The sequence below is a fragment of the Bubalus kerabau genome, chromosome 16 (assembly GCF_029407905.1).
Source record: "Bubalus kerabau isolate K-KA32 ecotype Philippines breed swamp buffalo chromosome 16, PCC_UOA_SB_1v2, whole genome shotgun sequence".
Lineage (NCBI taxonomy): Eukaryota > Metazoa > Chordata > Mammalia > Artiodactyla > Bovidae > Bubalus > Bubalus kerabau.
Window position 1 is genome coordinate 46,214,732 of NC_073639.1, and position 27,555 is coordinate 46,242,286.

Genomic DNA, 27,555 nt, shown 5'->3' on the forward strand with positions numbered 1-27,555 from the left:
CACATGTGGATGATTCTGATATAAAATGAACTTGTCCAGTGATTCTAAGCTTGGTTGCACTGAACCCCCCTGAGGAGCTCAGCAAACTGCAGGTACTGAGCCCCATACCCCACCTTCAGATTGAGTCAACATGGGATCAGGATTTTAAAGGCTTCTCAGATGATCTGAATGGTTAGACAAATCACTTGTTAGCTCCATGACAAGCAGACATGGATTGTAATATGAGGAACCCTAACACTTAAGGAGCAGATGGAGGAACACCAGCCAACAATTAAAACAAAGAATGAGCTGCCCAAGAAGGAGGTGTGGTCTACGAATGTCACCTCCCCCATTAGTAAGCAAAGGATGCTGCGACCATCAAGCCGTCAGCTGCTGCAACTGCCCCAGCTATGTACCCTGAGGGGATTCAGTATGAGAATCACAGGATGCTGGCCCCAGAGAGCTGAGATGCACATCAATGAAATGACTTAAGTGAGCCCAGACTCTTGTATTCTCCCATACATAGAAAGCACTAAATTCCCTAACTTGAGATATCTGGTTTTCCTTAATCAACAGTAATTTTTCAAGTTCTGACTGCCTGATCTTTGTTGCAGAAACTCTTAAATAGCCTGGTTCCCCTTTGCCTCTTTGGAGCCATCCCTCAGAGCTATGTGAGATGCTGCATCCCAGGTTCACATCCTCAGTTTTGTGCACCAAAATAAAAGATAATCCTCAACGTTAAGATTGTTTTTTAAGTCAACAGAGGAAACCCATGGGTGTGTTATCAACAGAAATCCAGGAAAAAAAAATATTTGATGGAGGGGTTGGTTCACAGGACCAAGGCTGCTGAGAGGTCAGTAAGATGAGAACTAAAGACCTTTCCAAGGATTCAGCAAAAGGGAGAGGTATTTCAAGATGAGGGAGAAATAGAAGCCACACTGGAGTGGGTGGATTGGTCAGAGCAGGGAGGGATAAGGACTGAAGAGCTTGACTGGAGAGACTTCAGAAAACAGAACAAGAACTTCTGTATTCTCCTTCCCCTGTGGACACACTGACTCAAGAGCATCTGAGAGATCCATTTCCTTTGCGAGAAATACAGAAATTAGCTGAGAGGCTTCTCTACCTAACCAGCCCCAATGGCACCAGTAGGAAAAGGGGAGATACCATCTCCCCAAGAGCACCCACTCCCAGACACAGACCAGTGAGAACAGGGAAAGAGTGTAACCAGCACCCCAGCTCACCCAGGTACCACCCCAGGGACAGGCTTCCAGCTCTCCAATCTCAGGACAATGAAGGGGCCGGCAGACTCCATTCCCTGTGGGCCACAGGGAACCAAGCTGGGACTGGAACTAAGGGCACTGGTGACACTCTTCCTGCCCCGTCAGCGCACAGTGTTGGGCTCTAAAACCCCAGCTCCTCCCCATATCTGCACCCCCTGGAGTCTTGCTGCACTCTGCACTATGGACAGCACGTGGAAACAACCCAAAGTCTATTGACAGATGAATGCATTTTTTAAGAAGGCAGTTTATGCATGCAATGGAATATTGCTCAGCCCTGAAAAGGAAATCCTTCCATATGCAACAACACAGATGGACTTGGAGGATGTGATGCTAAGTGAGATAAGCCAGGGAAAGAAGAACAAAAACTGCAGGAGTGCACTTGTATGAAATATCTAAAAAAGACACTCACATAAACAAAGGAAAAAATGGGGGTTGGCTGGAGTGGGCATGGGGGGGACTGGAGCCACTCATCAACGAGTTTAAAATTTCAGTTAAGCAAGATGAATAAGTTCTACAAATCCCCTGTACAACTACCTATAGTCAACCATGCTGTATTGGACATAAGAATTGGTTAAAAAGGGTAGATCTCATGTTAAGTGTCCTTGCCACAATGAATTTTTTTAATTAAAAAAAAATTTCCAGTAACAACTTCCCCCAAAAGAAAATCCACACTTCATGTATACATATATTTTAACTGAGTTACTGCTCAATTTAATAGAGAAAAAAGTCAGTCAAATTATTAGTTTGCTTTTTTTTTTAATCAAATGGCTGATTATTAAAACTATTTCCATAGCTAATATTTGAAAACCAAATTTAAAGCTCTGGCTTCCTTCTAAGGAAAATCTGGCCCATGAAGAAATAAAAACTGAACATTAGCAGGACAAAACATCATTGAATATATTTCCTGAATACTTCAACTTCAAAAATTAATAAAATAAATCTACCTTTTTTAACCATCCCCCAAAGAAGACTTTGACTACACTGATTCAGGAAAAGGAGAACCAGTGAGTAGAAACAGGTATGGGTTTCAGAGACACATTGACATTTTTGTTCACTTTAGTCTGTGATGCAAAATCCAAGTATGTGATGAAAGACGCAGTTGAGTCGATAAACTTGAACAAATTAAATTCAATTTCAGATTCCCCCCAAAAAACAGGAGTCAATGAAATCTACATCGTGGTTTAGAGAATTAGCCTTGGCTGGATGAAGGGGAGCCCCTTCTCTGAAAGAGATGAAGGGAGAAGAGGACACAGGCAGGATCACATGCCTAGGGAAAGCTGAGTCAGACAGATGTTCTGTCCTCAAAAGCTTCACAATAGCAATCCAGAACACTTTTCTTGTTTACCTGCCAAGAATTAAGTTATCATACAAACACCTAGAAGATATACGAAATACACTGAATTGTATTTTTAAAACAATTTTGAACATTAAAGGTAAACAAAATATCAGTGTAATGGATTTTGAAATTAACTCTTTAGGACTGTTACAAAATGATTCACTAAGCATGGTTATTTTCAATTGGTCTATAGTTGTCTATATTTGTTGACACATTTTGGGGAGGGGGGTGTTCTTTGAAAGTAAATTTTCAAAGAGTTGAAGCTATTTCTCCCTCACAGAACTCAAACTTAAATAAAACTTCAATTCTGCATACACAGCATGGGTAGCATTACACAATGAGCCAGCCGCAGCTAGGTATTTTCCTAAACATTGGAAATGCACAAGCAAAACAACATACAAATACACTGCCCTCACAGAGCTAAATCCCTGACTCACGGAGTAATCATCACTGGATCAGTTCAGTTCAGTTCAGTTCAGTCTCTCAGTCGTATCCGACTCTGTGATCCCATGAATCGTAGCATGCCAGGCCTCCCTGTCCATCACCAACTCCCGGAGTTTACTCAAACTCATGTCCATCAAGTCGGTGATGCCATCCAGGCAACTCATCCTCTGTCGTCCCTTTCTCCTCCTGCCCCCAATCCCTCCCAGCATCAGGGTCTTTTCCAATTAGTCAGCTCTTCACATGAGGTGGCCAAAGTGCTGGAGTTTCAGCTTTAGCATCAGTCCTTCCAATGAACACCCAGGACTGATCTTCTTTAGAATGGACTGGTTGGATCTCCTTGCAGTCCATGGGACTCTCAAGAGTCTTCTCCAACACCACAGTTCAAAAGCATCAATTCTTCGGCACTCAGCTTTCTTCACAGTCCAACTTTTACATCCATACATGACCACTGGAAACACCATAGCCTTGACTAGACGGACCTTTGTTGGCAAAGTAATGTCTCTGCTTTTGAATATGCTATCTAAGTTGGTCATAATTTTCCTTCCAAGGAGTAAGCGTCTTTTAATTTCATGCTGCAATCACCATCTGCAGTGATTTTGGAGCCCAGAAAAATAAAGTGTGACACTGTTTCCACTGTTTCCCCATCTATTTCCCATGAAGTGATGGGACCAGATGCCGTGATCTTCGTTTTCTGAATGTTGAGCTTTAAGCCAACTTTTTTACTCTCCTCTTTCACTTTCATCTAGAGGCTTTTTAGCTCCTCTTCACTTTCTGCCATAAGGGTGGTGTCATCTGCATATCTGAGGTGATTGACATTTCTCCCGGCAATCTTGATTCCAGCTTGTGTTTCTTCCCGTCCAGCGTTTCTCATGATGTACTCTGCATATAAGTTAAATAAGCAGGGTGACAATATACAGCTTTGACGTACTCCTTTTCCTATTTGGAACCAGTCTGTTGTTCCATGTCCAGTTTTAACTGTTGCTTCCTGACCTGCATATAGGTTTCTCAAGAGGCAGGTCAGGTGGTCTGGTATTCCCATCTCTTTCAGAATTTTCCACAGTTTATTGTGATCCACACAGTCAAAGGCTTTGGCATAGTCAATAAAGCAGAAATCAATGTTTTTCTGGAACTCTCTTGCTTTTTCCATGATCCAGCGGATGTTGGCAATTTGACCTCTGGTTCCTCTGCCTTTTCTAAAACCAGCTTGAACATCAGGAAGTTCATGGTACACGTACTGCTGAAGCCTGGCTTGGAGAATTTTGAGCATTACTTTACTAGTGTGTGAGATGAGTGCAATTGTGTGATAGTTTGAGCATTCTTTGGCATTGCCTTTCTTTAGGATTGGAATGAAAACTGACCTTTTCCAGTCCTGGAAACTGCTGAGTTTTCCAAATTTGCTTGCATATTGAGTGCAGCACTTTCACAGCATCATCTCTCAGGATTTGAAATAACTCTACCGGAATTCCATCATCTCCACTAGCTTTGTTTGTAGTGATGCTTTCTAAGGCCCACTTGACTTAGCATTCCAGGATGTCTGGTTCTAGGTGAGTGATCACACCATCGTGATTATCTGGGTCGTGAAGATCTTTTTTGCACAGTTCTGTGTATTCTTGCCACCTCTTCTTAATATCTTCTGCTTCTGTTAGGTCCATACCATTTCTGTCCTTTATCAAGCCCACCTTTGCATGAAATGTCCCCTTGGTATCTCTTATTTTCTTGAAGAGATCTCTAGTCTTTCCCATTCTGTTGTTTTCCTCTATTTCTTTGCATTCATCACTGAGGAAGGCTTTCTTATCTCTCCTTGCTTTTCTTTGGAACTCTGCATTCAGATGCTTATATCTTTCCTTTTCTCCTTTGCTTTTCACTTCTCTTCTTCTCACAGCTATTTGTAAGGCTTCCTCAGACAGCTATTTTGCTTTTTTGCATTTCTTTTCCCAGGGTAAGGTCTTGATCCCTGTCTCTTGTACAATATCACGAATGTCCATAGTTCATCAGGCACTCTGTCTATCACATCTAGTCCCTTAAATCTATTTCTCACTTCCACTGTATAGTCACTGGATAGGAATCCCCAAACCCCCAGTTCCCAGTCCTAAAAGAATATCATTCAGTGCTAAGGTTTGCATTTGATATGGTTTCAAATACCCGCTATCCAGCCACATTTATGAAAAGGTGGTTATTGAAATGTTACAAAAAATATCCTCATTCCCAATTAATTTGCTTTGCCTATTTTCTCCATGTATGATGAGTGTGGGCTTGCTCCAGCTGGCAACTCAGATTCCAACCCTGAGCCCAGGCATCCTGTAGTCCGCACGCCTGGGTTTCAGAACCCTCCTGGGCCTTCAGGCACAGCTCCTCTACTGCTAATTTCACGCTGCACTTTCTTCCTCTCTCTCCTGGGACCACATCTGAGTTGCAGGAAGGACTCAATCTTTCTTTCTCCTGACAAATAGTAAACATAGTTCCACTCACAGCAGCCTCTTCTGTCTGTTCCTCTGTCTGTCACCCACAGACACAGCCATGCCTTCACTTCCATGGGGTCCAGGGACCAGGTCGCCATGAGCCCCCCACTCGGGGGACACAGGTGACTCTGCCTCTGGAGTCACCTAGAGAAGGAAAAGCATCCTTTCCATCTGCTGGGGACCATGAGAACTGCCACGGCACCTTCACAATCTCCTCCAAAGAGGCTGTCCCAGGTCTTCTCCATTCTAACTCTGCTGAGCCATGGATGCAGATGGCGGGCTAGAGGTCCCACGAGCATGACCGCATCAGAGGTCTGTTTCCCAACTCTAGGATGCAGGCATGGTTGTTCTTGGCCTTTGGAACCTCAATAAAACTGATGCAGAAAAAATCCTACTTCAAATTCCTGACATACTGGGCTAAGTTTCAACTCCCCTTCTCTGGTTATTGCCAAAAGAAAATACAATTATAGATTACTTATATAAGTTACATAAGTAAATGTACTATTTACTTAATAATTAAATATAATTAATTAAAATGGTCCTTAATATCAAACAATCAATTATCTTGTATATTTTGGATTCTGGCCAGACATACTCTAAGGACAAAAGACTTTCAAATGTGAACAGGTGACTGTGAATTAATATAGGCAGATATTATTAATATATGAAATAAGCTATGTAGGCTCTTTAAAGTAGAAATTTAAGAATTTTCACATGAGGTAGGATTTCAGAATTATGAACATTATCAATTAGAATTTTAATAACTTGGCTTTTTAATTAAATACAAATTTTCTATTATACTTAATAATTGAATGAGCCATTGATCATTTTGACATAAAGAGCTAATAAAAACTATTTCAAAAACTTTTCATTTCTGATGTGAAGCGCTTAGAATAGCATGTAAAAGAGAGTAGAGAATCATGTAGTAATCAATGCTATTCCTCCCCCTGCAAGGTCACTGTAAACATGTTTCTGCTATCCACAAGGAAGTCTTATTTTAATATTCCCATTCAAGTAGGTTTTCCTGTAAAACGTTACACAGTTTTGAAAGGTTATTTGTGCAATATTGCTTAGAAATAGGCCTCCAAAGACAGACAGACAAATATGTGCAGAGAAAGCAATTTGAAATGTCTGGAACCCAGGGAAATGGAACAATGAACCACACCCATAATCCACTGCACGGCATGGTGACTTAACACCTACACAGGTTTTACAGATCCTGTGTGCTTCTATGGAGAAGGCAATGGCACCCCACTCCAGTACTCTTGCCTGGAAAATCCCATGGACGGAGGAGCCCGGTAGGCTGCAGTCCATGGGGTAGCTCAGAGTCAGGACTGAACGACTTCACTTTCACTTTTCACCTTCATGCATTGGAGAAGGAAATGGCAACCCACTCCAGTGTTCTTGCCTGGAGAATCCCAGGGACAGGGGAGCCTGGTGGGCTGCCGTCTATGGGGTCGCACAGAGTCGGACACGACTGAAGCGATTTAGCAGCAGCAGCAGCCGTGTGCTTCTATAACAGAGGCTTAGAAGAAATACAGCTATGTTCTGTCATCAGAAGATGACAGAAGATATTGACTCTTATAGCTATGTATGGCATTTATATGTATGTAAAGTATTTTGCCTTGAATCTGTGTCAGCACAGAATAAATGGTAAGGTTTATAGGTGCACAGGGAAGATGCTCAAAATGTAGAACACAGAATAAACAGTACTGATGAACTTATGTCCAAAGCAAAAACAGAGACACGGACATAGAGGACAAACCTTTGGATACCAAGGGTGAAGGGAAAAGGGTGGAAGGAACTGGGAGACTGTGACTGACATGTATATACTACTCTGTATAAAATAATTACGAGTGAAAACACACTGTGTAGCACAGGGAACTCTACTTAGTACTCTGTGGTGACCTAAATGGGAAGGAAACCCCAAAAAAGAGAGGATATAGGCATACATACGTATGGGATCGCTGGGCTTCCCAAGTGGCTCAGTGGTAAAGAATCCACCTGCCAAGCAGGAGATGTGGGTTTGATCCCTGGGTTGGAAGAATCCTTGGAGAGGGAAATGGCAACACACTCCAGTATTCTTGCCTATGAAATCTCATGGGCAGAGGAGTCTGGCCAGCTACAGTCCATGAAGTTGCAAAAGAATCAGATACAACTTAGCGACTGAACAACAACACAGGTATACATATAGTTGATCCACTTTTCTGTACAGTAGAAACTGACACAGCAGTGTAAAGCAACTAAACTCCTACTAAAAAAAAAAAAAAGAAAAGAAACTCCTATTCTAAAAAAGAGAGAGAAAAAAGAGTAATTGAATGAGTTAAATGATTCACTTTTAAAAAAATAAAATTAGAAACAGCAAGCCAGTTAAGAGTCATAGAGAAATCATTTTCTTTTTACTCTAAGTTGGAAGTTTGTTTAAGGTTTGTGAAATCCCAGAATAGAATATTATAAATGCACTCAAAGTACTAATGACTGTACCTTTTATTTAGAATTAACTATAGGACTACTACCATTCCATTGATAATTCAGAGCTGCCTAGACACACCTAATTTTGCTAAGCAAAAAGATGCATGATAATTCCAGGAAGAACTTAAAGGGGTTTGTCTTTATCTTGGATATTTTGATTACAGCTTCAAAGGTCAATTTTGCCTTTTTCATACAATTCTTATTCTAACCAACTCAATCTATTTTAGTACTACTAAAGTTTTGGTCACCTAGCCTGAGTGATGCTCAATATTATTTTAGTCTGAAAAATGTTGAATCCTCTGGAATCAAAAAAGCATAGACGAAGGTAACAAAGATGAATTATACTTCTGGTAATTACAAACAGTGCTTGTATGAACATTTTGTTCTGTATTTTGGTAAACATGTCTACATGTTTCTGCTTAGTATCTATACATAGGAATAGAATGCCTGAGTCATAGGGTGTATGGATTTTCAGTTTCAGGAGACACTGATAAGTGCCTTATCAAATGGTGCTGCCTATGTGGACTTTCACCAGCAGAGAATGAAACTGTACCTGTTCACATTCTCATGCACACCTAGTATTTCCCTCTCACTTCCACTTTAGCCACTCTGCTGAGTTATAATAGTGTCCCACTGTCATTTTAATCTGTATTTCCTTGACTAGTAATTATGTCAATCATCTTTAAATACGGCTCTGGCCTTTTGGCTGCCATCATTTGGGCATATTCAATTATGCTGTCTGCCTTTTTCCTAATGATTTCTAAATGTTTCTTATATATTCTCCATAAAAGTCTTTATTAGGGTGTGTGTGTGTGCACACATGTCTATTTATTTGGAAACAACACAAATGTCTACAAAAAGTAGAGAAAAATAAAGGACAGTGATTTCTATCATGAACTATAATGCAGCAATGAAAAATGGTTGAACTCTTGCTACATTTAACATTGTGGATCAATCTTACATATATTTACAGGATTATTCCATTTATCATATTTCAAAAATGGGCAGACAGTAAGTGGCTTCTAACTTGACAATATTCTATTTCTAAATCCAGGTTCTGGTTACATAGTTACATGTGAACACTTAAGCTGTGTGCTTAAGATAAATGCACTTTTATATATGCAAATTACACTTCAAAAATGTTTAAAAACAATAACACACAAACAATTTTGTCACATTCTGTTATTTACAAATAATGCATTCCTAGTTATTTACAAAGTACTTCAATGAGCTTTAAGTCTTAGGAAAAGCCTACAATAAACCTAATATATGTTTCTTAAAAATATACAAAGTGAAATCAAGATAAAGTGTTCTTACTGGTGAGGGCAACAACTAGAAAACCACAAACATGGTAGTAAGGAAGTTCATGAAAAGACTTGGACTGGAAATCAGAAGTCTATGTTCCCCTCTGGCTTTTGGCCAGGGCTACGCCCTTGGCAAAAAAATCTTACCTCCTGGGACCCCAGCATTCTTATCTCCTAGATAAGCAGGATAAACTATGAGATGTACCCAATGACCAAAAAAATGAGCCACAATACCCACCAGAGAGTATCACTGGAATATCACTGACTAATCTTATGACCCTAAGAAACACATGCCACAAGTTGCTCATGTGTAAAGGGAGGGTGCCACTGCCTGTTGTACAAACTCAGTTGAGAATCTGCCCAGCTCTGAGTCTCACACATAGCTTACAGTGCAGGCCTGGCACAGAAAGGTGGGACATGTGTTGTACTCACCCCAGCCCTAAAATCCTGAATCTTAGGAGAATATGTGCAGTAAAGTGACACAGGTATTGTTTAGCTGTAAAATTAGGTTTTCTGTCTCTAAAAATTAGCTTAAGTCACGATAGAGGAATAAGAGCTAGAATCACGAGTTGCCAGTCCAGGTTCGATGCATGATACTGGATGATTGGGGCTAGTGCACTGGGACAACCCAGAGGGATGGTATGGGGAGGGAGGAGGGAGGAGGGTCCAGGATGGGGAACACATGTATGCCTGTGGCGGATTCATTTTGATATTTGGCAAAACTAATACAATTTTGTAAAGTTTAAAAATAAAATAAAATATAAAATTAAAAAAAAAAATGCAAAACCCCTTTGAGCTCTTTCAAAGAAACTCAATATCACAAAAACAGGCAGTCCACCTTATAGAATGTTTAGGGTTCAAAAGATAATTTCATACACAATGTCAAATTATATTGTCGGATAAACACTGTAAATCAGTTCATCATTTCTATTTTACAGATAAGAGAACTGAGCACAGGTGGGGCAAAAGAAAGGTCACAAATGCATTAAGTGATCCATCCCAGAATAGTCCCTTCATACTCAAGACAATGGTGTTCCCACCTATTAAACCTCCAGAGCAAACTTCTCTTCCAGTGACTATGAAAAATTCATTAATTCTTTTGGCAGTTCTTTCATTTTACAGACCAAGACTATTAAGGTCCAGAGTAATTTATCTGAGGACACAAAGAAAGTTAGTGACAGAGTGAACCCCATTTTTCTGAATTTCAATCCCATTCTTCCTCTTCTGTATCAATTCAATTAATTCCACATTAATATCTGTCCACATTAATATGCACATTAATAAAGATGAGATGATCAAGGTGAATGTCTGGGACAGAATAGAAGATGTTTAAACCCTTTCTCATGAAAAGGCTAGGTGCAGAGCTAAGGAAGGTTGAGAGCAGAACTAGCTTGATATATTAATGCTGAGGTCCAGAGGAAGTTACAAATAATTAATTGGAACTCACAAGAGTAACTACACCTGGAGATAAGCATGTGTGCATAACCCACAGATACAGGTAGAACTAAGTGCTAAGAAAATAAAAGGACCAAGGATGAACCTCTAGCAGCACTGAGGATATGGATATCTGGTAAAATCCACTATTTCTTGACAGACATAATGGAATAGCCAGGGAAGGTGTCTAACCAGATACATGCTGGAAGGCAAATTGGGACTGGTGGGGGACATGGTCATTTCAGGACACAGAAGACAAACATTTCTACTGCTAAGTCACTTCAGTCGTGTCCGACTCTGTGCGTCCCCATAGATGGCAGCCCACCAGGCTCTGCCATCCCTGGGATTCTCCAGGCATGAACACTGGAGTGGGTTGCCAATTCCTTCTCCAGTGCATGAAAGTGAAAAGTAAAAGTGAAGTCGCTCAGTCATGTCTGACTCTTCGCGACTCCATGGACTGAAGCCTACCAGGCTCCTCTGTCCATGGGATTTTCCAGGCAAGAGTACTGGAGTGGGTTGTCATTGCCTTCTCCTAGACAAACATTAGTCCTTGTCAAATTATAAGGTCTCAAAATAAATTTAGCATATTTTCTTTAAAGGGACAAAATTAATATCTTCATCAAAAAACAGAATGGCTGGACTTCCCTCGTGGTCCAGTGGCTGAAAATCCGCCTGCCAATGTAGGAGACGTGGGTCGATCCCTACTCCAGGAAAATTCTACGTGCCACGAGGCAATGAAGCCCGTGTGCCACAACTACTGAGCCCTTGCCCTAGAGCCCATGTTCTGCAACAAGTCACTCCAATAAGAAACCTAAGCACTGAAACTAGATTAGTCCCTGCTCCCTGCAATTAGAGAAAGCTCACACATAACAACAAATAAGTAAATAATGAATAAATAAATTAAGGAAAAAAGAGAATGGTGACAGGAGTCAATGTGATTAGGAGAATTAATGAGGTTGTATTGCTTCCTTTGTTACAACAGTAATGTCTGGCTTTTGTAATTCAAAGCAATTCAAGTAAAAAAAAGGAAAAAAAATAGTGAATTAGAACTGAGAATGATCTCAATGATCCCCTTCACGGATCACTGCTTTGCTGTGGCTAAGGGGCTTGTGTAATTTGATGAAGCTATGAGGCATGCCATGTAGGGCTAACCAAGATGGATGGTCATAGTGGAGAGTTCTGACAAAACGTGTTCCACTGGAGTGGGGAATGGCAAACCACCCCAGTATACCTACCATGAGAACCTCATGAACTGTATGAAAGGACAAAGATAGGACAACGAAAGATATGACAACTTCCCAGGTTGGAAGGTGTCCAATATGCCACTGGGGAAGAATGGAGGAGAACTACTAATAGCCCCAGAAAGAATGAAGTGGCTGGGCCAAAGCGGAAACGATGCTCAGTTGAGGATGTCTGGTGATGAAAGTAAAATCTGATGCTGCAAAGAACAGTATTGCATATGAACCTGGAATGTTAGGTTACTGAATCAAGGAAAATTGGATGTGGTCAAACAGGAGATGGTAAGAATAAACCTCAAAATCTTGGGAATCAATGAACTAAAATGGATGGGATTGGATGAATTTATTTCAAATGACCATTACATCTACTGTATAGAATATATAGTGGTATATATTCTATATAGTATACTATATAGTATGAAGTGAAGTGAAGTGAAGTCGCTCAGTCGTGTCCGACTCTTTGTGACCCCGTGGACTGTAGCCCACCAGGCTCTTCTGTCCATGGGATTCTCCAGGCAAGAGTACTGGAGTGGGTTGCCATTTCCTTCTCCAGGGGATCTTCCCAACCCAGTGATCGAACCCAGGTCTTCTGTATTGCAGGCAGATGCTTTATCCTGAGCCACCAGGGAAATAGTATATAGTATTGTAGTATATATATAGAATATATAGTGGGCAAGAATCCCATAAAAGAAATGGAGTAGCCTTCATAATCAACAAAAGAGTATGAAATGTAGTACTTGGGTGCAACCTCAAAAATAATAGAACGATCTCGGTTCATTTCCAAGGCGAGCCATTTAACATCACAGTAAGCCAAGTCTATGTCCCTACCACTGATGCCAAAGAAGCTGAAATTCATTAGTTCTATGAAGAGCAAGAAGACTTCCTAGAACTAACAGCAAAAAAAAAAAAAAAAAAAAAAAAAGATATTCTATTCATCATTGGGGACTGGAGTGCAAAAGTAGGAACTCAAGAGATACCTGGAGTAACAGACAAGTTTGGCCTTGGAGAACAAAATGAATTAGGGCAAAGGCTAACTAAATTCTGCCAAGAGAAGCCATTGGTCATAGCAAATACCTTTTTTCAGCAACACAAGAGACAACTTTACATGTGGACATCACCAAATGTTCAATACTGAAATCAAATTGATTACATTCTTCGTAGCCAAAGATAGAAAAGCTGTATACAATCAGCAAAAACAAGACCTGGAGCTGACTGTGGCTCAGATCATCAGCTTCTCATAGCAAAATTCAGGCTTAAACTAAAGAAAGCAGAGAAAAATCACTATGCCAGCCAGATACGACTTAAGTCAAATCCCCTATGAATATGCAGTGGAGGTAACAAATAGATTCAAGGGATTAGAACTTGGAGAAAGTGTGCCTGAAGAACTATGGATGGAGCTCCATAATACTATACAGGGAAGTAGTAAACAAAACCATCCCAAAGGAAAAAAAAAAGCAAGAAGGCAAAGTGGTTATCTGAGGAGGCCTTACAAATAGCTAAAGAAAGAAGAAAAGTGAAAAGCAAGTGAGAAAGGGAAAGGTATGTCCAACTAAATGCAGATTTCTAAAGAACAGCACGGAGAGACAAGAAGGCCTTCTTCAATGAGCAGTGTATAAAACTAGAAGAAAACAACAGAAGGGGAAATACTAGAGATCTCTTCAGGAAAATTGGAAATATCAAGGGAACGTTTTGCCCAAACATGGGCACAATAAGGACATAAATGGTAAAGACCTAGTAGATGCTGAAGAGATCAAGCTATGTAAATGATACCACTCTAATGCCAGAAGATGAAGAGGAACAAAGTGTCTTGTGATGAGGGTGAAGGAGGAGAGTGAAAGAACTGGCTTAAGACTAAATATTAAAAAAGCTGAGATTATGGCACCTGGCCCCATTACTTCATGGCAAATAGAAGGAGAAAAGGTGGATGCAGTGACAGATTTCCTCTTCTTGGGTTTTAAAATTATTGCAGATGGCAACTGCAGCCATGAAATCAGAAGACGATTGCTTCTTGGCAGGAAAGCTGTGACAAACCTAGACAGTATGTTGAAAAGCAGAGACTTTACTCTGCCAACAATGAACCGTATAGTCAAGGCTATGGTCTTCCCAGTGGTCACATATGGTTGTGAGAGCTGAACTGTAAAGAAGGCAGAATGCCAAAATGGTGCTGGAGAAGAGTCATGAGAGTCCCTTGGATAGCAAGGAGATCAAACCAGTTAATCTTAAGGGTTAACGGGACACTCGTTGGAAGGACTGATGTTAAAGCTGAAGTTCCAGTATTTTGATCACCTAATGCAAAGAGCTGACTGATTGGAAAAGTCCCTGATGCTGGGAAAGATTGAGAGCAGAAGAAGAGGGCATCAGAGCATTAGATGGCTGGGCGGCATCACCGATGCAATGGACATGAACTTGGGCAAACTTTGGGAGATGGTGAGGCCAGAGAGGCCTGGTGTGCTTCAGTTCATGAGGTCGCAAAGAGTTGGATACGACTGGGCAACTGAACAACAGAGCCAAGAAAGTAGAGGTTGCTGTGGGCTGTCAGTTTAAGAAGTGTGACAATGAACACAGGCGAAGAAACAAAGCCGATGAAACAGGAATATAAAAACTACTCACTTTTAATATTTTAAATGGATAGTGAATAAGGATCTACTGTATAGCACAAGGAACTCTGCTCAGTGTCATGTGGTAGCCTGGACAGGAGGGGAGTTTAGGGGGAGAATGGACACATGTATATGTATGATTAAGTCCCTTTGCTTTTCACCTGAAAATATCATGATGTTGTTAATTGGCTATACCCAAACAAAAAGTAAAAGTTAAAACAAAAAAAAAACTGCACACTTTTTCAGGTAGGTTAAACCTCAGCATATTTTTAAGCCCTTGGAAAAAGGAGCCAAAGAAGAGAAGATGATGACACATGGTAGAGCCAAGTGCGGTGATGGGGAGTCTCAGAGGCGTGGGGGGTGGAATCCAAGACTCTTCCTCTAGGTCAGAAGGCAAGAAGAAGAGAAAGGATGATGCCATAGGCAGCTCTGGAGGGAAGAAGGAGGGGTTCGGGGAGCAACTGTCCAGTGACTTCTATTTTTTTTTCTTTTAAAGTTGAAGTTCACATTGAAGGCAAGGACTGAAAGGGGTGTTGATCAAGGACTGAAACCGCTGTTAGGAAAAGAGAACAATGGAGCCACTAAGAGCCAAGTAAATGTGGAGGCCCCGCAATGAAGACCCAGAAAAGGTGAGATCAACACACAAAACAAACCAACGGAGATTCCAAGCAACATTTGTAAAGTGAAAGAAAAATATTATAGACATTCTAATCCAATAAATTTGGAGCTTCTAGGAGATATCAAAGAATGTTGCAATAAGACCTTGAGGATGTCTCAGCTGCAGGGTCCATGGTATAACTCAGAGCTCAACAGTGATGCACAGAAAGCTGCAAATCACTCACTTAAGGTGGGCCTATTCTCTTTGGTTACTCTCAGGCTCAGAGTCCTAAACTTCCCTGAATCCTGAGTCATCATGAATTCCTTCCATTGTCTTCTCACAGGAGGACTAATACAGGTCAGATATTTCACATTCTTTAACAGAGTCTATTAGTGATTAAATCAGTGTTTTGCTATTATTCCAATCAGAGCTCTGAGAAATGTAATTTTCTATTTACATCATTTCTCAGAGGAGCTATTTATATGTACATAAATTTGAATAATTTGCTTTATGAATTCTATGTGTAAATTTCCATAAAATGTCTGGGCCAGAGGAACTCATTTATGAAGAGTTCTCTGTTCTCAGGAGGACAGCAGTGATGTGCCTTTTTCAGGTAGTAGCATAAGGAGAATACAGGAGACTTATGCAAAGCTACTACATCCTTTACTGCATTACAGAAAGTATTCACCTCCAAAAGAAAACAAAAAAACAAACACAAGACATAAGTTTGTAAGTCAAATTCCACAATTTGATAATTATAACTTGTAAATAATTATAGAGCTAAGAACGGTGACTATTCACCTTGGACACATATCATTCTTCGATTTGGGAGGACAGTTATATACCTATATTTTGCTAAGTCAAATCTGCAATCATAGCCCTTAGTAATTAATTTGCTTAAGAAACATAATTTTGTATATTCTCTTTCCATTTTTTAGGCTTGATTGGTTCTAAATCAGAAAACAAAAAGATTGTGACAAAAAAAAAATAGCCCTGAATATTAAGTTACCAAAACAATCATAAATAAAACAGGATTGTAGCATAATAGATAGAATTGGAATAAATAAATGAAATGAGGAGACTACTGAGATAAAATTTTTCACCATGCAATGAGAAAATTGAGACCAAGATTAATTAAATGACTTACTGAAAATTATAAAGCCTATCAGCAACAGTTCTGAGATACAGCAGGGCTCTTTCTGTCCAATTACAGTGCTTTTTCCATCAAGATTAAACAGAAGTACAGAGGGAATTTAAATAGCACATGTTCCAAGTATTTAATCTCTAAATATGGCCCCAGGGAGCCACTGAATTAATTTATGATTAACTTATGATTTTTCTATATACTCAGTCACCTGTTTGATTCCATTTGATTAAGTATTAACACAAACAGAGCTCAAATACAAAGAACTCTGAAGTAGGCAGAATATGAAACTATATATATAATTTGTGAAATTATATATATAATTTCATATGAAACTATATATTCATATCTATATTCTATATAAGAAACTATATAGAGAAACTGTATTTATATATACACATTTTCATTAAGTATATATTCATTTCATAAAGTATATATATATATTTAAATATATATATATTCTGCCTACATCAAAATTCTTTGCATAAGAGCTTCATTTATGCTTACTAAGTTAGAGTGTATATACTATAATGAAAGTGGAGAGACTGCACCATCTCATCTCAAGTATTTGTAATTTAGCTAAAGAGTTAACATAATATAAATGTTTCAATCAGAAAATAAAAGCTATCATATAAAGAGTAATAATATTAAATCTAATCAAGTGTCAAAACATACAAGATAAACAAAAAGGATTCTAAGAGATCCAGAAGTTTAGTTTTAGTTTTAATCATAAAGTCTAATCAAGCTTCCCAGTGACACTTGGTCTGGTTGTTGCCCCTAATCAAGCATGTTCATCACTCTGGTAGCAAAGAACCACCCAAGGAAATTCATTTTTTCTTTGGGTAGTTATATCCTAAACTGTAAAACTGAAATGTCTTCTTCTATGTTTCTCTCTCTAGTCTTGGTTCTGTAACGTAAGGTCTAAATACAAACTCCTCGTCTATTCTTAAAGAAAACAATTCAGAGTACAATCGATCAAACCACAGACTTTCATGTTCCAGCAAACCCTGATCATGGTTCTTGGAAGAAATTCTCATGTAAATCCAACCCTCATAAACAACAGCAGCCAGAATTCCACACAAGGTTCCAGTTATGATATACCCGCCAGGAAATTAACACTCTATTCTATCTAAACACTGTATTCTATCAAGGTCCAACTCAATTTATTAACAACTTCAGCATACTATTAATTTGTATTACTATTTTTCTCAATGGAAATTTCTAATCATTTTACAAGTTTCATAAGGCAAGGCAAGGTAATATGATGAATTTATTCACAAAACAGAAACTCACTCATAGACATAGGAAACAAACATGGCTACCCAGGGGAAAGGTAGGAGGAGAGATAAATTGGGAGTTTATTAACAAATACTATTATATATAAAATAAACAAGGACCTCATGTACAGCACAGAGAACTATAGTCAATATTCTGTAGTAATCTAAATGGGAAAATAATTTGAAAAGGAATATATTATATATATGTATATATACATATATATAATACATACACATACATATAAGTCACTTTGCTGTACACCTGAAACTAACACAACATTGTTAATCAACTATACTCCAATATAAAATACCTTTTTTTTAAATTTCATAAAGCAAAGCAATATCTGAGATGTGCCTGGAAGAGCTGCATAGATTAAGCAGGAAGTTGTCATCCTAACCAAAAGCCTGTCTACGCATAAGTGGCAGACTGGCGTAATGACAGACTGGCCTTTCTGAGACAAGAAAGTAGTTTTATACAAAGTTCTGCACGTAAATCAGAGAGGCCTTTCAAAGTCATAATGAAGAGTCTGCCCTGGATCCATGAAGGAATAAGACAACATTGTGGGTCTGGAACATAAGATTAACAAGATGAAAATGGAAACAATACATAAGTCAAATAATAATGAGCAGAGAAAAAAATACAGTAAATAAGTACGAAGCTATTGTAGCAGATAAGTTGAACATGATGGTAAGCACAGATGCAATGAATAGGACAGACATAGGAGATCACTTTAAGAGAAAACAGGTTCCATTTAAGTTTCATGCCCAAATAACTAAAATAACAAAGAAGCTTACTTTAAAACCTAGGGAATTATTTGTAAAAGGAAGATCATTAATTCAACTGACTGCAAAATAATTGCATGCCATTAAATTAGAACGGTTCAATAGCTAGTAAGAAAATACATAACTGCCCATTGATGAAAAATTTGTTCTACTTTGTTATGGTGATAATAATATAGGCAATTTTCAATTACATCCATTGTACAGGCTCTCAATACTCTTTATAAATCAGCGTTTCATCTTTCTTGCCAATGTATTTATCTTGAACATCCCCATTAGGTAGTTAGAAAATGGAACTAAACAAAAATCAACCCATTATATTAATAACTATTAATTATTAATTACTATTAATTAATGCATAGTAGGCAAGAAAATCAGAATAGGAAGAAAATGGCTAACATAATTTAGGAAACACACAATGGCTTTAATTATTCACAGTAACCCAACCCTCCTTACTACACAGAACCGATGTATACAGATGCTATCATTAAATGGTACGACAGCTCTCTCAAGGAGACAAAAAATTCTCGAACACATTTATGCACACACAACTTTCTCAGATTGTGAACAAACTAGTAAAAAAAAAAAGTCATATTGTTTCCCATTACACACAGAGAGAACCATAAATCTTTATGCCATGATTTTAAAGCTAGAGCGCCAACAGTTTGAGGGCTTCCCGGGTGGCTCAGTGGTAAATAATCTGCCTGCTAATGCAGGAGACATATGAGATATGGGTTCAATCCCTAGGTCAGGAAGATCCCCTGGAGGAGGAAATGGTAACCCACTCCAGTATTCTTGCCTGGAGAATCCCATGGACAGAGGAGCCTTGTGGGCTACAGTCCATAGATTTACAAAGAGTAGGAGATGACTGAGCATGCATGCAAACTGAGCAACAGTTTGACAGAAAGATCATTAAGAAGATAAAATAAATACATGCAAACATGACTACACACTCAGAAATAACAGCAGCCCTCACAAGTATCAAGTAAGGGCTTCTTAGGCTTCTTCACACCTAAGATAGAAATATGGGCCCAAAATGGGAGAAGTGAAAGTCTCTCAGTCGTGTCCGACTCTTTGCGATCCCATAGACCATACAGTCCATGGAATTCTCCAGGCCAGAATACTGGAGTGGGTAGCCTTTCCCTTCTCCAGGGGATCTTTCCAATTCAGGGATCGAACCTAGGTCTCCTGCGCAGCAGGCGGATTCTTTACCAGCTGAGACACAAGGGAAACCCAACAAAACTGGAGTGGGTAGCCTATCCCTTCTCCAGCAGATCTTCCAGACCCAGGAATCAAACCGGGGTCTCCTGCACTGCAGACAGATTCTTTATCAACTGAGCTATCAGGGAAGCCCAAGAAAGGAGATATCAAATGTAGCTTGCAAGCATATTAGTTATACCTATAGTGAGCGAGTAGGTGAAATTCAAACAGTCCTTCGTTAACAGTAAAAGGTTCCCTAACTCAGTGATGCCAAAAAAGGTAGTATGTACTAAGAGGTTATGATCTGGTCAAATCCAGTATTAAAAAGTGTTATTATGTCTGCCATGAGCACAAATAAACATGATAAATCATGTTTTGGTTTTGGTTGTGATAGTTCTCTTTTGTTTTGCTTTTGCTTATTCAATCAAGAATTCTGAAAGTATATTTTAGAAAGTTCTGGTTTCATGTACAATAGAGCAAATCTATAAATCTATGCCTCCTTCTTATCAATTATGGCAGGCATTCATTAGATAATTTAAATTTGTCATCTGTCAATCACTATTTCTTGAAATTAATAGTAGCTTAACATGCTTATTGCAGGAAAAAAGATTGTGTGGTTTTAAAAGATACTAAAAAAAAATCTGATTACTCATGAAATTTCAAGAAGAAATGCTACCACTGAAAGTTAAATCCTTATTACTAGACCAAGATATATTTATTTTATATGGTAGAGCTTTCCAAGACAATGCACCAAAAATAGCAGCTGATCCATTTAAGTCTGGATGGAGATAAAATTTTTAAAAGATGATTCTGTATCATTCTACTATTGGATAGTTTTAAGGCTATCATCACATACAATATATTAGAATCAAAGAATCTTTAGAATCTCACAAAATGAAATGTCCATAAATACTGCCATCTGGCCTAACCACCCATTCAACGCTCAAACTTTCTATAAAATATGCTGCCAAGCAATTATCCCCCATGGCTGAGTGCTTGGAGTCACTGTGAACTCTACTATCTCCCTGCCTAGGCAATTATATCTGGCAGACTGCTATTAGAAAATTCTTCCTAATTTGGAGCCAAAATTATCCCTCTTCGTGTCTTATGTTCATTAGTCCTTGTTTTAACTACTGGTGCCAAGCAGCAAAAACTTTCTCATTTAAATCAAAATTTTTCAAAAAATTGAAGACAACTGTCAAATACCTCAGTTCTTTTAGCTCTTCCAAATATGACATTATGGTAATTACTTCAACTATTCTTATTTCTCTCCCCTGAAAGTACCGACTAGCACAGTACAGAAATCTCTGTAAAGCTTGCTATAAATAACTGAATTATTTTAAATGAAGTAATATGCTTAACACAGAATTAGTAAAATATTAACACTAATTTCCTTCTTAAGTAACTAAATATAGTTATATATAGCTGAGAAAGATATGGAAAGATAAAGTATATAGTTACTCATCTGTATCATGTATATTCTAATATACTATTCTACTCTATTACACTATATTATGTTACATAATGCTTCATCTGTATCATGGTTACAACATTAACATACTGGTTACAATATTAATATATTATAAATAGGGCTGCCCTGGTAGTTCAGGTAGGAAGGAATTTGCCTGCAATGCAGGAGATCCTGGTTCAATTCTAGAGTCAGGAAGATCCCCTGGAGAAGGGAACAGCTAGCCACTCCAGTATTTTGTCCTTAGAATTACACAGACAGGAGACTTGCAGTCCATGGGGTTGCAAAGAGTCAGACACAACAGAGCAACTTTCACTTTCTTTTTTTTTTAAACAATATTAATAGCATCTAACATTTTTTCCATTTGCTCTCTGCCAAACTATGCTTTCCCCATTCTATATACTTGGACACATGTTTTCTGAAACAAAGTGCAGTTTATACTTCAATTTTGTTAGATTCAGCCCCTCACTTTGGCCCTTCAAGACCATGAAAAGTGAAAGTGAAAGTTAAGTTGCTCAGTCGTGTCTGACTCTTTGCGACCCTGTGGACTGTAGCCCACTAGGCTCCTCCGTCCATGGGATTCTCCAGGCAAGAATACTGGAATGGGTTGAAATTTCCTTCTCCAGGGGATCTTCTCAACCCAGGGATCGAACCCAGGTCTCCTGCATTGCATGCAGATGCTTTAACCCCTGAGCCACCAGGGAAGCTCATTCAATACCATATTAGATCCTAATTCTATCTCACATATCCACCATCTATTTCATTTGAGTGTTTCCCTTGTACAGTCTTATTTTGGCCATTGGTAAAGATGTTTAACATGACGAGGCCAAACTTTCATCAGGAAACATCATGCAGGTTGAAATGCTGTACTAGCTACCTAGTTGTTAACTAATTTTCCCTATACTCAGACTGTAGGTCTAAATACTATCCACAGAGATCTATACATTATTTTCCAGCACTGTAAAAAAATCTAGATACAATGACATGTCATTCAAAGATCTGATGTTTGTATTCATTTTTTAAACAAATTTTTTTTCCACGTACATTTTGAACCTGGCATTATGTCAATCTCTGGTGACCAAGTCAGTAAGATGATGCCCTCAAGGAGCTTACAGTCTAGTAGGCAAAGCAGACAATTACAGGTGATATCATCGGATAGCCTTATAAACGGGACAGGCAATTAGGGAACCACAAAGGAACAGAGTGTGATTATAGAAATCAGATTGTTAGGCTTAGGAAAGGTCTCCCAGAGCAAACAGCAAGGTTTGTGTTGAATTGACTTTGAGGTCATTATAGAACAGTTAGATTGAAATGTTGGATGTGTGGGTGTGGTGCTTTCTAGACAAATCTGGGCTGGACATACAGAAGTCAACAGTGAAAACAGTATTTGCAGCTGTGGATTTGAATAAGAGCACTGAGTCAGAAGTTAATGAAAGAAGGAAATCTCTGGCATTTGGGTAAAATGGAAGAACATTTCAGAGGTCTGAAGCATGAAGTGTGTATGAGACTTGAGTAGGGGTGTGGGCTGGATGGGAAGATAGAGCTGGGGGAGTCAGAGGCCAGTTCAGCAGGAGTTCTGTGCCAAGAAATGAGAACCTTTTCCAGAAGGCTATGGGATCCCTAAAAGAGCTCTAAGCATTGGAATGACTTGAGTAGATTGAAGAAAATACACTCTAGGGTTGATGTGGGGTAGGAATTGATGAAGGACAAGAAGCAAGGAGACTAATAAAGTGAAAGGAGACTAATACAGGCAAAACAGGTGAGAGGAGGAGAAAAAGCAAGGTCATGATAGGGATGGGAGTGACTGACACACTCCTAACATTGTGCAGACTCTGACCTTGGAGTCTGGGTGACGACTGACTGGATTTGAGAAGCTAAGGTAGAGAGAGGGTCTCAGGTAATCCTGAGGATCTGAGCTTGGATGGAAAAGAATGCAAATGGAAACACCACTTTGGGAAAGGGTGGGGAGGGTTTCAATACTTGGTTTTTTATCACTTTAAATTGAGTTTTAAGATCAAGACAGGATAACTAGGTACTAATAGAAAAGCTGGATGTATGAGTATGGCTTGAGCTAAGAGAGGTCTGAGCTAAAATCAGAGCCTGAGAAGGTAATAGTGAATGGATGGAGTTACAGTCAGAGATTTGGACACAACCACTAATCCAGAATATATAGGAAATAAAAAGACCAAAAGATTAAGATTAATGTAAAATTCAACCTGTAAAAGAGAAAGCTAAACAGTGTCCAAAGATTTAATCTAAAATATATTTTCTAATTTTAAGTTTATTTTATATTTATTAATAGAGACTAAATTTCTGAAAATTTTTAACTCAAATTTATCAGGTAGTTTGTCAACCTGGTACTGCTGCTTTCATTACACACCATAAAAAATGAATAATGGCATAAATTTATGATTGTCAAGCTTCTCAAAACAATGTAGGTTAAAAAAATAATAAAAAGCCAGGAAAAGTTTATCATAAGATTCAAGCTTCACGCTGACCTAGAATATGAAGGGTCCTAAGTTCTTTATTTTTTCTACATTTAAAAACATTTTCCTCCTTATTTCTAATCTTTGGAGGGAAAAGTTAAAAGAGTAAAATGGGAAGTTTTTGCTCATGTTTGCTACACGAACATAACACATTAACTGTGTATACAACATCCAACTCCATTACTCAACTCTATTCCAAAAAAAAGTTTAAATAAATGAAAATATCACTGGGCAAGTTTCACCATATTGAAGAGAATATGGCAGTCCACCTAACTTCTTGGTTTTGTGATCTCAAATACTCCTCTTAATCAAGGTGATTAATGTTTAATCAACTTAAACAAAATGGGCAAACTGAACCATATGAGATACAAATAACTTGCATATTCTTTCTCAGCCCATTATTATAACTGAGATTCCAAATCTGGATGTTCAAAGAAATTTAATATAGTGGATCCAATAATAGCCAGAAAAAAACCTTAGTCTTCAGAGGTTTGCTGCTGCTGCTGCTAAGTCACTTCAGTCGTGTCTGCCTCTGTGCGACCCCATAGATGACAGCCCACCAGGCTCCCGCATCCCTGGGATTCTCCAGGCAAGAATACTGGAGTGTGTTGCCATTTCCTTCTCCAATGTATGAAAGTGAAAAGTCAAACTGAAGTCGCTCAGTCGTGTCCGACTCCTAGAGACCTCATCATGGACTGCAGTCTACCAGGCTCCTCCATCCATGGGATTTTCCAGGCAAGAGTACTGGAGTGGGGTGCCATTGACTTCTCCCTTCAGAGGTTTAGTGATCACTTAAAATCAAAATTCTTTATAAAATGCTCAAAGAAAAACTATACCAATCTAACTCTCCAAAGTACATCTACTTTTTAATAAGCTGGATTTGGGGCAGCATAGCTATGCCCGCTGTTCATAAAGTTTTATTTAGTCTCATTATTATTACACAAAAGTAAGTAATATAATCAAAATTTGACTACTGTGGTTGAGACAGATTTCTCAACATATCGAAAATACTGTGATATAGGCTTACCAGGTATATATTGGGCCTTCCACTTAGAGATCACCAATATGTGCCGAAGAGAACCTTCAGAGTTTCACTCTTTATCTATCAGATTTAACTTTAAAAATCTGTCTTAACTGTAGACACACTAAGTATACAGAAGTCAGTTCATGTGTGTGTGTTCAGTCATTCAGTCTTGTCCAACTCTTTGCAACCTCAGGGACTGCAGCCCACCAGGCTGCCATGTCCATGGAATTCTCTAGGAAGAATACTGGAGTGGGTAGCCATTCCCTTTTCCAGGAGATCTTCCCAACCCAGGGATCGAACCTGGGTGTCCTGCACTGCAGGAAAATTCTTTACCATCTGAGCCAACAGGGAAGCCCTAGGCAATAGAATAATTCTGGGAAGGGGTAAGTGTGTAAGTTGTTCAGTTTTGTCCGACTCTGTGACCCCATGGACTGCAGCCTACCAGGCTCCTCTGTCCATGGAATTCTCCAGGCCAGAATACTGGAGTGGGTAGCCATTCCCTTCTCCAGGGGATCTTCCCAACCCAGGACTCGAACAGTCTCCAGCAGGCAGATTCTTTACCAGCTATGCTATCAGGATGCCCTCTAAAAGACTCTTATAAGATACATGATAGTTATAAGGCTTGCAGTTGCCACATTCAGAACTCTGGTTCATGACATTTGATGGGGAGACTGGGTGGGAGAAGGGTGGGGAGACAGGATTCCTATCAGCTTCCTCAGTGATCACAGATGGCTTGACTGATAAACCGAATCACCAGGACTATAAGACAAATACAACAGTTCATGTCAATATGCTATGATTTATCAAATAAAAGGTTAATATAAACATGATCCAAAACAAGACAATGTGTCCTTTTGCTTGGGAAGAGTAAGGCCTGACCATGTCCAGTTCCCTAAAATGCTCATCTCCCGGCTGTTGCACAAAAACTGTATCAGTGAAGATGAGTGACAGAGGCAGGAGGTCACACTCAGCCAGGCAGTTGGGGCCATCCTGTCACACCCAGAACCCGGCCTGACATCAGACCGTGTAAACTGGAATAAGCAGAACTGTTATAGTTGTAAACCAGGAGCTACTGCTTAACAGGGAGATTTATGCATGATAAGGCGTTATGTGGGTCACCATACCAGCCCCAGAACTTCTGTCTCACATATTCATACAAACATCCACCCTGAATACAAACTCTAATATCTTTTCTTTAAAAACTACACTTCCTAAACTGTACCTTAAAAATTTTTATGGAACATCTATGAAATTATATAGTCTATATTTAAATAATGATGATGCTGGAATAATGTTACCCCAGACCAATATGGCACTTAAGAAATCTTAATGTAAAAATAATCAGTATCAGCAAATTAATTTTTATTCCAGATAACTGCATACATTGTAACATTACTACCTAAAAGCACATATTTTGTGAAGGTTATTTATTTATATACTATTATTCACCAGTAATATTAACTCTTTATTTTACAAAATGGAGTCCAAACCACAAAACCTTGCTGGTTTTTTTCTGACTGGGGAGGGAGTGGGAATTGGACTTAGATTCTTTTTTATAAGTAACTTCAAAATTAATGACATTTTCTGAGAAATATCCTAATTTCCTAATATAAATCTTTTGTCAAAAAAAAAAAAATACACTGAAATGGAAACTGATCTACCATGTGAATTTTCTCCTGCCGTGCATTAATATAAATTAAATAGACCTTAAAATTATAGTTCCAGCTATCTGATTTTTTTAATGAATATTCATTTTTAGGAGTGGTTTTTAAAGTCAACTTTTTGAACTGGTACTTGCTCAAAACACATAATCTCAGTATCCAAAGAATTCACAGTAAGAAAGAAAGAACTTTTTTTCCTACTTTTATAAAAGATGTATAAAATTATATAAGTCCACAGCATGAACAAAACTTGATAAAACTCTACTACTTTCATCTAAAAGCTGAGAACTAGCTTTCATTTCCTAAAGCCTTCTTCACTCTGTCACTTTCTACCTATGAAACAAATTGGTACATATTCTGATTGGAATAGTCCTGATGACATGTGTTTCAGTAAACCACTTTACTTTGATAAAAATGCAATAACATCTCTCTGTATAAGAATATAAGACATGAAGGACATACGATGGACATAGGTACTGCTTCTTTTTCCCCTTCCCTTTCTTTGAAGACTTTTCTTTTGAGTAGGCTTCTTCAATACACAAGGAAATTAAAATAAAAAAGGCCACTGCCAATAAAAACTTCATCTTGAAAATTTAAATTTCAGAAGATGGATCTACAAGAAAGAACAAGAAGATATTTACATTCATGAGACAAATGACAATTACATGACTCTTTAAGGATCGTGACTGTTACTACCATGGACAGGGCGCTTGTACATCATATTCTCAGGGCTCTTGGCAAACATCTGTCTTCCATACATGCACAAACATGAAGGCTTTGTCATATTTTAAGCGTACTAAATATATTATACTCGGTAAAATTTTCTATTCTTCTTTCTCTTCCTTGAAAGAAAAACTCTGTAAATTGCATCTCTGTAATTACACCTTACTTTATATCTTGTGACGCTCTGTGATGTTTTCATAGTAAAAGTTAGTTTAAAAATTGCTTCGTAGAAAATAAGACCCCCATGAGGAGTAAAAAGTAAGTATGTAAAATTTTCTACTATATAGTTTCATAAAATTATAAATTGATACTGAATTACAGAATGTATCAATACATGCTTAGAAAGATAGCTGAACGATGTTTACAAGGTGTTAAGATTGTGCTAGTACATTTAAATTTATGTTTTATTTTTTAAATTTCTTCTGTTCTTTGACTGTTGTATGCATATATTTTCAAAGACAATATAAACTATTCTCAAGGAAAAAGTTAATTCTAATTATTAAAGGACTGACAGAAATAAAAGAAAAAAATAGTATCAAAGTTTCACCTCTGAATTCATGGTCTTTTTTTTATATACATTAAATTTGCAAGTTACCTTTTACCCAAAAAAGGAAGGTGCATAATATTTTAAGTTAGCGTTCTCCTTTTCTA

The 27,555-nt window shown here is 38.4% G+C and overlaps 1 protein-coding gene across 1 annotated transcript in view; it reads right to left on the reverse strand.

Moving 5' to 3' along the window:
• The window catches only part of GLRB (glycine receptor beta), an 89,570-nt gene extending 62,805 nt beyond the window's left edge, over window positions 1–26,765 (reverse strand). The window contains exon 1 of the mRNA XM_055549619.1: window positions 26,644–26,765. Within this exon, the coding sequence (XP_055405594.1) occupies window positions 26,644–26,765 (122 nt within the window). The remainder of the gene's footprint in view (window positions 1–26,643) is intronic.
• Window positions 26,766–27,555: the final 790 nt, after the last annotated feature.